This window comes from Mytilus edulis, chromosome 11, assembly GCF_963676685.1.
Source record: "Mytilus edulis chromosome 11, xbMytEdul2.2, whole genome shotgun sequence".
Lineage (NCBI taxonomy): Eukaryota > Metazoa > Mollusca > Bivalvia > Mytilida > Mytilidae > Mytilus > Mytilus edulis.
The window spans coordinates 39,103,048-39,117,601 of record NC_092354.1 but is presented as its reverse complement, the minus strand read 5'-3'; the positions used below and the strand labels follow the sequence as shown (position 1 = coordinate 39,117,601).

Sequence of the window (14,554 nt, the reverse complement as noted above, 5' to 3'; positions counted from 1 at the left end):
TACTTGACATATTGCTAACTTAAACTGCGTAACTGATCTAACCAAAAAAATCAAATGTTGTCAAATGAATCAAGAATAAGTCTACGGTCAGATGAACTGCATCATTCGAATATGAATACCTTACAAACATTTCATGGACCAAAAATATAGCAGATTTTAGTCTTATTGTATTTGAGAAAAGCAGACTTCGACTTCCAAAGCAAATTGTCACAGATCAAATAACATTCGGGTGCAACTTACACTCAAACATATTTATAGTATTGATACAATAAACTAAAATTGTTCTTATGTTCAGTAATGAATGAGAAAAATCATGTGATAAAACAGTTTTTTTCAAGCATTTACTGACGCCAAAACACTATGCCAGAGAAAAAAGCTTCTGAAGATATGAAGATATAGTTTACAGTTTACTAGTTTGCGTCACTGGATTAACATTCCTATAAGTCTTGTATTTGAATATTCTCAAAAAAAGCAATTTCCGAACATCCAAACTTCATACAACTCTCAAAACCTCCTTCTTGATACTAGTAGTTACACACGAAGTAACGTCTTCATATTGAGGAGTCTTTTGTACAAGTATTTTGTCATGATTTAACTAGAGGACTCTTTAAACTGTTGCCTGAATTCTCTTCATTTATGCATACACAAACTTGATAAGGTTTATGATTTAATAATTTACATAAAACCTTCGATATTGTAAATTGGTTGTTGAATAATAAAGCAGGAAATGATCAATAACGAAAATTGTATGGTTAAGCAATTGACACTAATCAACATAGTATTCCAATATGTTTAGGGTGTATATCGCATACCTCATTGTTTAAAAGATGTTGAAAGTTTGTTCGAACACGCCTTTCAATACACAATTAGCCTAGTAGCCATTTCAGCTCTCTTAATGGTTGGAATTGATGAACTTTTCAGGACCTAATCTCAGTTATTGATGGTATCAAAACTGATCAAGCATTTTAATTGATATTCGACTGTTTTAACTAGTTATTCTGTGTTCCACTAAGCCGTATGCACATAGACAGATTTACCATATCTGATGATTGCAGTTTTGTGTGTCTTGTTTGTTCTTTTGTCCAAGGTATAAGAAGGCAAAAGCAAGAACGCTTTCAAAATTAAAGCAAACCCATGAACTATACAAACCAAATATTTGATTCCCTCTTTAGATTTGTTATAAATCACTCTTGTTTCTTTTTTTTATTTTTATTTTTTTTTATTTTTAGCAAACTACGCATTAGTTTATATTTCAAACCAGAAATCGGTTAATAACCCGATGTAATTCCCTTAATTCCCAATAAAAAAAAATATTAATTTTTATAGATTTCTAAAAATGATCATAAATATATTTGGTTATAACTTGGAGATAAACACAGTGTTTATATGTACTCTATTCAACTTTCAGATAAAGTAATAAAACAAAAACATAGAAGGCAATAAATACAGATATTTCATAGTGTGTCTTTTTACGTTGTGATGTTTGTCATTATTGTTTCATGTAAGGGTGAAGGTTGGTACCTTTTAAAACATTTTACCCTGCTGCTTTCATTTGCACCTGTCCTAAGTCAAGAAACTTGTGTTCAGGGGTTGTCTTTTGTTGGTGTGTTTCATATATGTTCCTAGTTTTTCATTTTTGTAATATAGATTTTTTCTGTCTGAATGATTTAACACTAATTTTTGGGGATCTATTTAGCTTGCTGTTCAGAGTGAGCCAAGGTTCCATGTTTAAGACCATACTTTATAAGTGTTTACTTTCAGAAATTGTGACTTGGATGGAGTGCTGTCTCATTGGCACTCATACCACATTTTCTATATACAGATATATATATCAAGTTCATTATGAACATAGCTACACAAATGAGACTGAGCAAAAACCAAAAACGTTTAAACTTAGAATTAATAATCTGATTGCACTAATAAGTATAAATCCTAAATCTATTGTCTTTATCAAATCAAGTATATTACAATTCCCGGATATAAGCTGAACAAAAGAGTGTAAAAAGAGGAAAATTAATAAAAAGTAAGAATTAAACGTAAAATAACAATATATCACACAAACTTCGTTGAGGTGCCAGAATTAAAAGGAAAAGTCTGTCTAGTTTTGTTTGCCTTGGAGCTTTGAGCAATATAGCAAAACAAATATTGATTCACAACGGTTGCAAAATTGGTTTTATTTCTTGCGTAAAGTATGAATTTATTAATCTTTTAATATTTGGCTTGACTCTACGGTGTTGTATTATAACATTTGTTTAATTATTCATTTTCAAAGTGCATATCGAGCCTAGCAATACACACTATCAAAGGCTCAAAATTGTATTCAGTTGTTTGCCCAATTTAGTATTCAAGTCTGTTTGTGGTCTATAGATGTTCTAGTGACTTTCTTTTGCGATGTTGTACATATTGAACCTTCCAACACGCATGTTGCGTAGCAACAACTGTTTACGACAAAAAGAAATTAAGGGATGTATTTTTTTTTCTTCATTTATTTAAAGTCCTGATATTTTAACTAAAGAAGGATACATAAATGTAAAGTAGATGACCCAATTGCCACATTATGCAAGAGAATAATTCGAAATGAGATCAAACTTTACAGTTTACAAATTCGACAAAAGAAGGAGGTGTTTGCAAAACTGTCCATAACGATGATGTCTAATGCATAGCTCTTTTTTGTTTACTTTCAGGGTAATTCAGTAGTGCAACAATGTCCTCAAATACATCCATTCAAATGTCCAAAGTTGTTTGTGAATAAATGTGGCCACCTAAATACTTGTCCAAAAGGTATGTTTAACGTAAATTTGTTTCTAGAAGCATTTAAAAGGTTGAAATCTCTATTACCATGATATACTCTGACAGAACATGAACATTAACTATATATGTTGATAGCTTAAAAAACTACCACAAAAATGGCATCAGGAAAAAAAAATAAACATTAACATCGGACTTCCAATTTTTTACAACAAGCTTTAAGACCACTGACATGTTTTCTGTCAGCATTGGCATTTTAAATTATTAGAATTATATGTTTTTTCCTTAATGTCTAAAAATAACAAAGAAGACTCTCTTTATTTAGTTAAAATTGGCTTTCATATGCTTGATTAAGCAATTATTGAGTCAAAATCATTAACTTGACGCAGCGAACGCGCATCCCGTCGTCTAATGATAACCTTTCTTGAACATAAGTAAATCTATAGTTCATCGGTCATGTATAACTAGACCTGAATGAAATATGTCATAAAATAAGACGCATTTAGTCAGCTTAATCACATATTTTTTTCTGTAGTTATCAGAATGAGACCTCATAGGAAAAGATTCAAAAACATAATAACATATTTGTATGGTAAAGTTTCATGTTTTAATATTTGCATTTGATAGTATTTTCAACGCGCTTATGGATTGCCTTATCGTCTAAATAATTTCATTGTCAGTCATGCAAATGGAAATAAAAAAAATGACAACACCATGAAAATAATTACATTCAAACATGTCTAATAAAACCCTTAAACGATATGTATTCTATTAATACTAAAGGGGAATAATCCTTACAGAAATTGATTGTCTCCCATATTACTTTATCTTCAATGTGCATGCAATAACTGTTCAGTGTTCTATTGTCATATATTTTATTTTATTATTTCATTGTTATAACACACATCATTGTAATCATTGTATGAAATTTAAAACTAGTATAAGATTTTACTTTTGTATATTGTAGGTCAAAATTGTTGTCCATTTGCTTCACCTACAGCATGCGGTAAACACTGTGTTGGAGGCGGAGGTCCAGTGCCGCCACCACCAAAACCACCAACAACAGGAGGTAAAAATATACATTTCATTAAACATCCTGTAACACAACATTCTCTTGTCAGAAGATTTTGAGGATTACAATATCAACTATTTGTACCGCAGCCTGAAAAGTTGCTGTTGTCCTCATTTCGTCAATTTACAATTATAGTTATAAGGAAATATTTTTACAATTAAATGTAAAGCCACATCACTTTTTGAAGGTAAAATAAGTTAGTAACAAAAAAATCTTGAGTTATCTTCACCAAGAAGGCACAAACTTGAACACTCGAAAGCCAAAGTCGTAGAAATATGTAGACACATATGTTTTTCTTTGTTGTGATGTTATGCTATTGTTTCAGAAAAAGGGAGAAGGTTTGGATCCATTAAAACGTTTAATCCCGCTGCAAATGTTTGCACCTGTCCTAAGTCAGGAATCTGATGTACAGTAGTTGTCGTTTGTTTATGTTATATATACGTGTTTCTCGTTTGTTTATGTAATATATACGTGTTTCTCGTTTCTCGTTTTGTTGATATAGATTAGACCGTTGGTTTTCCCGTTTGAATGGTTTTACACTAGTAATTTTGGGGCCCTTTATAGCTTGTTGTTCGGTGTGAGCCAAGGCTCCGTGTTGAAGGCCGTACTTTAACCTATAATGGTTTACTTTTTAAATTGTTATTTGTATGGAGAGTTGTCTCATTGGCACTCACACCACATCTTCCTATATCTAGACACATTAGATGATAAGACGTTGTCAAAGAAGATCTTCACTGATACTAATAAAGAGCTAACTTGGCTAACTTGATGAAAAAAAAATATAATTTTTAAGACACAGAATAAGAAATGAATTGAAGTGTTATAGCCGAGTTGCAATATATTTTACTAAGGAATACTGGTCGAAACTTTAGGATATGTTGAACATCATATTTCGTCAATTCTACTGAAAAATATTGAAGTCAACACAATTCAAACAATTCCATATTAGTAGTTGGACGATTTTGTCAAATGTGCAGCCTTGAATGTCTATGAAATTTCACTGATCTTAAGTGAAATATGTAGAAGGATTTGAGGAAAGAAGTAATGTACCCAATTTCCCTCACGTGATTGTACACCCACCAGCCCCTAGTCTTACTATTACCCGTTTGGGGGTTTCGTCCGGCAAAATCCAACATTTTTAGAAGCAACTTGTTTTCCCTCTTCAGATGTTTGTAACCTGCCTAAGAGTAGAGGTCCATGTCGTGGACACATTACAAGATACTTTTTTGATACTCACAGAAGAAGATGTCGCAGATTTTCTTATGGTGGATGCAAAGGAAACGGAAACAATTTTGCTTCTCATCAGGAATGTCAAAAGCGATGTTACACAGGTAAATAATAATATCAACTTTACAACGACGCTTAACAAGGTAATAATAACATGGACTTTACACCGGCGCTACACAAGTACATTCTAACATTAACTTTACACCGACGCTTAACAAGGTATTAATAACATTGACTTTAAACCGGCGCTGCACAGGTAGGTTCTAACATCTACATTTCACAGATGCTTAGCAGGTTGATTATAACATCAATTATAACAAAGACACCTCAAACGTAAATAAAAATATCGACTTTCCACTGACGCTTAACAGGTAAATAATAAAATCTTTTTTTCAATGACGTTACACAATCAAATAACATCATGCACCTTACAAAGACGTGTAACAGATAAATAATAGCATCTACATTACATCGACGCTAAATAAGGTAATTATAACATTGACTTTACACCGGCACAACACCGGTACATTCTAACATCTAAAGGTAAATACTAACATCCATTTTCATTACACTGACGCTTAACAAGGTAATTATAACATTTAATTTATACCAGCGCTACACAAGTAAATACTAACATCGTCATTACACCGACACATAATAGGGTAATAATAACATTGACCTAAGACTGGCGCTACTCAGGTAATACTAACATCTACATTACACCGACGCTTAATAAGGTATTAATAACATTGACTTTACATTGGCGCTACACAGGTAAACACGAACATCTACATCACACCGACGCTTAACAAGGTAATCATAACATTGACTCTACACCTGCGCTACACAGGTAAAAGCTCACATCTATATTACACCGATGCTTAACAAGGTAATAATAACATTGACTTTAAAACGCGCTACACAGAAAATACTAACATCTACATCACACCGACGCTTAACAAGGTAATGATAAAATTGACTTTACACCTGCGCTACATAGTTAAACACTAACATATAAATTACATCGACGCTTAACAAGGTAATAATAACATTGACTCTACACCTGCGCTACATAGGTAAACACTAACATCTACATTTCACCGACGCTTAACAAGGTAATAATAATATTGACTTTACACCTGCGCTATATAGGTAAACACTAACATCTACATTACACCGACGCTTAACAAGGTAATTCTAACATTGACTTTACACCTGCGCTACACAGGTAAATACTAACATCTACATTAGACCGACGCTTAACAAGGTAATAATAAAATTGACTTTACACCGGTGCCATACAGGTAAACACTAACATCTACATTACATCGATGCTTAACAAGGTAATACTAACATAGACTTTACACCGACGCGTAACAAGGTAATACTAACATTGATTTTTCACCGACGCTTAACAAGGTAATACTAACATTGACTTTTCACCGACGCTTAACAAGGTAATAATAACATTGACTTTACACCGATGCCACACAGGTAAACACTAACATCTACATTACATCGATGCTTAACAAGGTAATACTAACATTGACCTTACACCGACGCTTAACACGGTAATTAACAGCAACAACTTTACACAGACACGACACAAATAAATAAACGTCATTCGGTTTTCTAGTAGACAGCTGTTTCATTTGAAACCAATCCATATATTTTTGTTTTTTATTTATCTGTTTGTCTTTTTTTTTCTTTTTTAGCATGGCGTTGTTAGTTTATTTTCGATCTATGGGTGATTATTTTTAATATTGTCTGAAACCTTTTTCGATTCAATGTCCTATAAATTATTGATTTTTGTATTGGTATGTTCGACAGAAGGATATCTATAATAAATGTCTCCAATTAAGCCAAGCGATAGAATATTGTCGATTACAATTTGTCATTTTAGTGTGAAATCTATCAAAATCAAATATGTTATTGATATCGGTACAAATTTTAGAAATTTAAGGATAAACTGTAAAGTTAGTTATATTTGTATCTATTTTTTGTAAGTATATAGCAAAATGGGATATCATGATTACTTCCACACGATAGCATTACAGAAAAAAACTCATATTTGAAACATCATTGCAGGCTATACATGTGACGCACCTTTTGTGAAAGGCATCTCTCATTGGCTTTCTCGAACTAGGGAATATGAAAAATAAAATCATATTTAAACAAATTTATTGTTAGCTATAATTGTCACTCTCCAAATGTGAAAGACATATGTGATTTGCATGCTGGACGTTGGCGACATGAGTAATTACGGAATCATATCCAACATTTTCGTTGTAGGCTATTCATGTGACTTCTCCATTATGAAAATCATGTTTAAATGGCATGGCTGAGGTAATGGATATAAGAAAAACGAAAACTTTTTTAATATTTTTGTTTTAGGATACACCTGTGACGCACCAATCGTGAAAGGCACCTGTCACTGGCATGCTCGACGTTGGGGATATGATAAACAGAAAGGAAGGTGTATTCTGTTTTGGTACTCTGGGTGTGGTGGTAATGGTAATAACTTCCCTAACAGACATGACTGTAACAAACAATGCAAAAGACACCATCCTCGTAAGTACTGCTAATTTAACATTAACATTAAAATAATTTAATTTTGGATGTAGCGCGTCTTCTGATTGGCTGACGTTATTTCGTTATGAGCCCATAAACATAATTTAGTCATGTGACCGTGACGTCATCAACGTTTTTTCATGGTTTTCTACGGTTTATAATGGAATATATCTTTAAATTGGAAATAAAACTATATCTTTAAATTGGAAATAAAACAATTAAGGTTCAGTTTCAAATACAGAGTAATTAAATTAGTTTAGATATACATCTCATACCAATTACGTTTACATAGGAATCTTGATTAACAAACAAAGGTAAGTTTTTACGGCTTGTGATGAGTTAATTATAATCCATGAAAGTGTTGATCTTGTACAAACACCGTTAAAAATGTCTCTAATCAGTTGTGTAGGGTTTAACGCAGGTCATTTTGTTCTTGTTTAGAAATATGATCTGGTCAACAATTTCAGACGAAAGACGGTTTGACTTTCTATTTTTGTTTCAATAAATGTATATGAGAAAATTCCCTCTGAAGGAAAGGACGTAGCTGGTACTACTATAACAAAAGGTAGCCTCAATATATTATATTTGTGTTGTCAATTGATTTTATTTAAGTATTACGAATGGGTTATGAGTGGGAATGTGAAGAGAAATATCTCAAGATGTATAACAGTCAAACGAGTATCCGAGTACTAAAACTGTACTCGAGTACTCGTTGCCATCCCTAATATTTTTATATAAAGTAAACTACTGTTCAAAAGCCACCAATTAAATTAGAGAAATCAAATCCAGGTTACCAAAAAAAAACGATGGAAATACATAAGCTATAAGAGGAAATATCAAAAAACAGAAACTCTCAACTGCAACAAAATCAAACGTCCATATACAAAGATTTTAGAAACGGACTATTTGATAACCAATGTCATATTCCTGACTCGGTACAGGACATATTAAGAGCAAATAGTGGGTTGAACCTGATTTTTTTGGCTAGTCAACCTTCCTGCTTTTATTATAATGTAAAAGCTAAAAGGAACGTGCCTAAGCCATAATACGCAATTTGTGCATGTCTCAACTAACGTTGGAAATTTTGTTAATCCAATGTTCAAATTTTTCTTTCCTAATTGTTCCATTTTAAAACTAATCGACTTACACTGAACTCTTGTATCGTTCCAGACACACATTGCAAGCCAACTTACTGTAAATGTAGATATGGTCAAGTTTACGAGACAGATAGCAACGGATGTAAAATTTGTAAATGTAAACCCTCGCCTTGTCTGCCATATGCATGCCCGAAAACATGCAACAATGGTTATGATTATCAGACAGACAGCAACGGATGCAAGATTTGTAAATGCAAACCTTGGACATGCAAGCCAACGTATTGTCCTAAATGCCAATATGGTGTAACTTATGAGACAGATAGCAATGGTTGCAAAGTTTGCAAATGCAAATCATATGAATGCAAGAAAACGTATTGTCCTAAATGCCCACATGGGGTTGAGTATATAACGGATAGTCACGGATGCAAAGTCTGTAAATGCAAATCATATGACTGCCCACCACCATCTTGTCCTATCTACTGTCCACATGGCGTCGAATACTCAACAGATAGTCACGGATGCAAAGTTTGTAAATGTAAATCATATGACTGCCCGCCACCATCTTGTCCAAAATATTGTAAATATGGCGTCGAATACTCAACAGATAGTCACGGATGCAAAGTTTGTAAATGCAAATCATATGACTGCCCACCGCCATCATGTCCAAAACACTGCCCATATGGCATCGAATACTCAACAGATAGTCACGGATGTAGAGTTTGTAAATGCAAATCATATGACTGCCCACCACCATCTTGTCCAAAACACTGTCCGTATGGCGTCGAATACGTAACAGATAGTCACGGATGCAAAGTTTGTAAATGTAAAACCTACGTGTGCCCAACATCGACTTGTCCTATCTACTGTCCACATGGTGTCGAATATGTAACAGATAGTCACGGATGCAAGATATGTAAATGCAAATCATATGAATGCAAGAAAACCTATTGCCCTAAATGTCAATATGGTGTTATTTATGATACAGATAGCAACGGATGCAAAGTTTGTAAATGCAAACCATATGAATGTCCATTGACATCGTGTCCTAGCGACTGTCCACATGGCACCGAAATAGTAACAGATAGTCATGGTTGCAAAATATGTAAATGTAAAACATATGTTTGCCCAGCATCGTCCTGTCCTATCTACTGTCCACATGGTGTCGAATATGTCACAGATAGTCACGGATGCAAAGTTTGTAAATGCAAATCATATGAATGCAAGAAAACCTATTGCGATAAATGCCAATATGGTGTTATCTATGATACAGATAGCAACGGATGCAAAGTTTGTAAATGCAAAACCTATCAATGTCAAACATCATCCTGTCCTAAGCAATGTCCATATGGCGTCGAATACGTAACAGATAGTCATGGCTGCAAGATATGCAAATGTAAATCAAAGACATGTAAAGCTACTTACTGTCCTCCTTGTAAAAATGGTGTGACATACGATACTGACAGTCAAGGATGTAAAGTATGCCGCTGTAAGTCTGGTGTTGGAGGCTGTCCACCAAATGCCAATCCACATCCGTTTTGCCCACATGGTTTCCAGGCCCAATGTTTTTCAGACAGTGACTGTACTCCTCCTAAGAAATGTTGCAGAACAGGATGTAGTAATCAATGCGTCGCTCCATGTAAGTATATTTAAAATGTAGATGTTCAATGACAGTTGGCAATTATTTCGTCAGATAGTTTTAAACAAATTAAAAATAATGTCTGACAAGGGTAAAACTATACAATATAAATACTTAATCTTTTCTACCTCAGGAATAGATTGCTTTAGCTGTATTTTGCAAAACCTTTAGGATTTTTGGTCCTCCAAAGTCTTCAACTTTGTTCCTTGTTACTTTTTTAGCTCACCTGGCCCACAGGACCAAGTGAGCTTTTCCCATCACTTTGCGTCCGTCGTCCGTCGTCCGTCGTCCGTCGTCCGTCGTCCGTCGTCGTTGTTAACTTTTACAAAAATCTTCTCCTCTGAAACAACTGGGCCAAATTAAACCAAACTTGGCCACAATCATCATTGGGGTATCTTGTTTAAAAAATGTGTCCGGTGACCCGGCCAACCAACCAAGATGGCCACCATGGCTAAAAATAGAACATAGGGGGTAAAATGCAGTTTTTGTCTTATAACTCAAAAACCAAAGCATTTAGAGCGAGGTAAAACTGTTAATCAGGTCAAGATCTATCTGCCCTGAAATTTTCAGATGAATCGGACAATCTGTTGTTGGGTTGCTGCCCCTGAATTGGTAATTTTAAGGAAATTTTGCTGTTTTTGGTTATTATCTTGAATGTTATTGTGGAAAGAGATAAACTGTAAACAGCAATAATGTTCAGCAAAGTAAGATTTACAAATAAGTCAATGTGACCGAAATGGTCAGTTGACCCTTTTAGGAGTTATTGCCCTTTATTGTCAATTTTTAACCATTTTTCATAAATCTTGGTTATCATTTACAAAAATCTTCTCCTCTGAAACTACTGGGCCAAATTAATCCAAACTTGGCCACAATCATCTTTGGGGTATCTTGTTTAAAAAATGTGTCCGGTGACCCGGCCATAAAATCAAGATGGCCACCACAACTAAAAATAGAACATAGTGGTAAAATGCAGTTATTGGCTTATAACTCAAAAACCAAAGCATTAAGAGCAAATCTGACATGGATAACATTGTTTATCAGGTCAAGATCTATCTGCCCTGGAATTTTCAGATGAATCAGACAACCTGTTGTTGGGTTGCTGCCCCTGAATCGGTAATTTTAAGGAAATTTTGCTTAATTTGGTTATTATCTTGAATATTATTATAGATAGAGATAAACTGTAAACAGCAATAATGTTTAGCAAAGTCAGATTTACAAATAAGTCAAAATGACCGAAATGGTCAATTGACCCCCTAAGGAGTTATTGTCCTTTATAGTCAATTTTTTACAATTTTCATAAAATTTGTAAATTTTTATTAACATTTTCCTTTGAAACTACTGGGCCAAGTTCATAAAAGATAGAGATAATTGTAAGCAGCAAGACTGTTAAGTAAAGTAAGATGTACAAACACATCACCATCACCAAAACACAATTTTGTCATGAATCCATCTGCTTCCTTTGTTTAATATTCACATAGACCAAGGTGAGCGACACAGGCTCTTTAGAGCCTCTAGTTAAATAAAAATTAATCGAACGTCACTGATGATTATTTTGTAGACGAAACGCGCGTCTGGTGCGAATATAAAATTTCAATCCTGCTATTTATAAGTGGTTTATCTATGATCAGTTGAACATACCCTGTCCGTCTGCAGTAGTCTTTAAAAGTAGATACTCTTCTCGGCAGATCCACTATATTGACGGGTAGATGTAGAGGAGCTGAATCATCCAAGATTTCCCCGTTTCAATGCGAACGTCAACATCAATGTCTTGGTAAAATGATGGGAAGTTATATGCACATTTAATATAATCTATCAGGAGTTTGTATGTGTGTCCCTATCTCCTCCCTTTGAAATGTCCAAATTGCAATCGCTCGTAACAAAACTATTGCAAACATTTTTGAATTGACAGTTTATTTGTATTGCTAATATTACACCCAAAACAGTAACGCGAAGATACGTACATAGTCCGAAACATAACTGTTCAATTCAAGCGAAGCTTATGACAAATACCGAACAATAACAATAAAACTCAAGAAATAAAAACACAACTATAATGTATGATGGATTAAGGGGCTCCGACTTTGACAAATCAATTCTGGTAGTATTTAAGGACGTTAAGATAAAAAGGATGAAAGAATTAAAGATATTCATAAATGATAAATATTATCTGATCATCTGTGACACGACTTTTTAGACTCAATTTAAGACAGGTGTTTTTTTTCATTTTATCGAACGTTCATTTAGACAGATAATGTTTTTTTATAACAGAGGACATACTATATTTTTTATCATTTATATTTATTTGTCTTTCAGATGGAAAATAGAGTAGTTTTCATGGTATCCAGATGCCATCACTGAAAACTTATATAACCTTGATTGAAACAAATAAAATTTATCCAAAATCACATGATTCATTGTATACTTCTATATTGATCAAACATATATGTATAAATGAAGATGTGGTATGATTGCCTTCAACCATGTGCAAAGCAAATACCGAATAGTCAGTTAGAAAAAGCGCCGAAATTATATATGAAAAACAATTTAAACTATGATACTAATGGCATAATTAATGTACAAAAAACAACCGAAAGAAACATAAAATTGTAACACAGAAACCAACGACAATCACTTAATTACAGGCTCCTGACTTGAACCTTTTTTTTCAAGTAAATATTTTTTATTACATATCTGCTGTTTTAACAATTTACTCGGATTACAACGTTAGCCTGAGTATCCCTGTTATTAGTAACTGAATTTCCAGGGAAAAAGCTCAATAAAATGTACTAAATTATTAAAGTATTAATTCTATATTACATTATACATTCTTTCAAATACAGTGTATACACATTAAGAATAAAATTCCATGGTATGAATCACGTGTTTACGGAACATCAATTTGCCTTCCGAATTTGTATTCAGTTTCCCATATTTATAGTCATTGGCACAGTTATTTGTACTTGAACTTTTGTGCTAGATTATTTACCAGTGCATTGTCCGAAAACTAGTGCAAAGGGAAGCACATGTTTGTTGTTAAAACATAGTGTTGGTATAGATAAAACTAATTTGGTAAGTATTATATACTATTCGTTTAATAATGATTTTGTCACAGAAACAAATAAAATGTATATAGAGTGAACAAGTTTAAATATGTATCTGTAAATATAACAGAAATAAGAAGAAAAAAAAGATTTTAACATGTCATTTGATACCAACATATACAAAAAAAAACATTTTTGTTTTTAAAGTATAATGAATCAAGTGTCTTGTTTTGTTTGTTTATACATACAAAAAATGAAAAACCAACAACTACAATATAATTTATAAAAGTCTAGCATAGTATTAATTTTCACTCATGATACATTTCAATAAAAAAAATAATATTTGAAGCATCTTACTTATTGTTTTATTTCTATACACCATCAGATAAAATCTGTATTTAATTTCTTGTTTAAATATTTCCTAAACATTAACTTGATTTATCTTATTATTTGAAATACAATTGCATTTGTACAAAGTGAATAAGATGACTGTCAAGAGATAATTAATATCATTTAATGAGTCCTCTTCTATTTTACATCCTTCCACTAAATGTTTTAATTAAAGTAACTATATGAAGCTTATTTAATAGAATACAAATTGTATTCCAAAAAAATTTAAAATAAGTACATTCAAAGCAATTGTGTTCATAAGTATCTAGTACCCCACACACTGAACATTTTCCATGTGGAAAGATGTGTACCTATATAAAATATAATGTAACAACTTCCATCGAAACATGTTTAATTTAATGTCATCTAAATAATTGAAAACAAAATTTAATGTGTATTTCATTTTTTGTTGATCTTTGTCTTTATTTAGTTCTTTCCGCCATCTTGTACACCCTATAGGAATATCTTTACTTACATTTGATAGCATTACATAAATGTCTTTATTATTAATGTTTTGTAAATCATATATAATTGCGCCTTATTTAACATGTTTGAAGATAGTTGTTTTTTACACTTAACAATATATTTTGATGAGTCCTCTTTTTGTAATATATCTTTCCACAGATTTGGCATACTCTTTCTTATTTGTATTATTTCAGCAATCCAGTTTCTATTACATTTTAACTTTTTGAGGATGTTTTCTTTTGATATTCTACCTTTGTCATCAATTATGTCATTTACATAGATTATATTGTCTTTTTCAATGATTAAA

At 32.8% G+C, this 14,554-nt stretch overlaps 1 protein-coding gene across 1 annotated transcript in view; it reads left to right on the top strand.

Annotated features, from left to right (window-relative positions):
• Nucleotides 1-12,758, top strand: part of LOC139494241 (proprotein convertase subtilisin/kexin type 5-like) — a 36,333-nt gene extending 23,575 nt beyond the window's left edge. The window contains exons 8-13 of the mRNA XM_071282410.1: nucleotides 2,685-2,781; nucleotides 3,716-3,817; nucleotides 4,987-5,151; nucleotides 7,442-7,618; nucleotides 8,789-10,351; nucleotides 12,665-12,758. Coding sequence (XP_071138511.1) covers nucleotides 2,685-2,781; nucleotides 3,716-3,817; nucleotides 4,987-5,151; nucleotides 7,442-7,618; nucleotides 8,789-10,351; nucleotides 12,665-12,675 — 2,115 coding nt within the window. The 3' untranslated portion in view covers nucleotides 12,676-12,758. The remainder of the gene's footprint in view (nucleotides 1-2,684; nucleotides 2,782-3,715; nucleotides 3,818-4,986; nucleotides 5,152-7,441; nucleotides 7,619-8,788; nucleotides 10,352-12,664) is intronic.
• The last annotated feature ends 1,796 nt before the right edge of the window (nucleotides 12,759-14,554 follow it).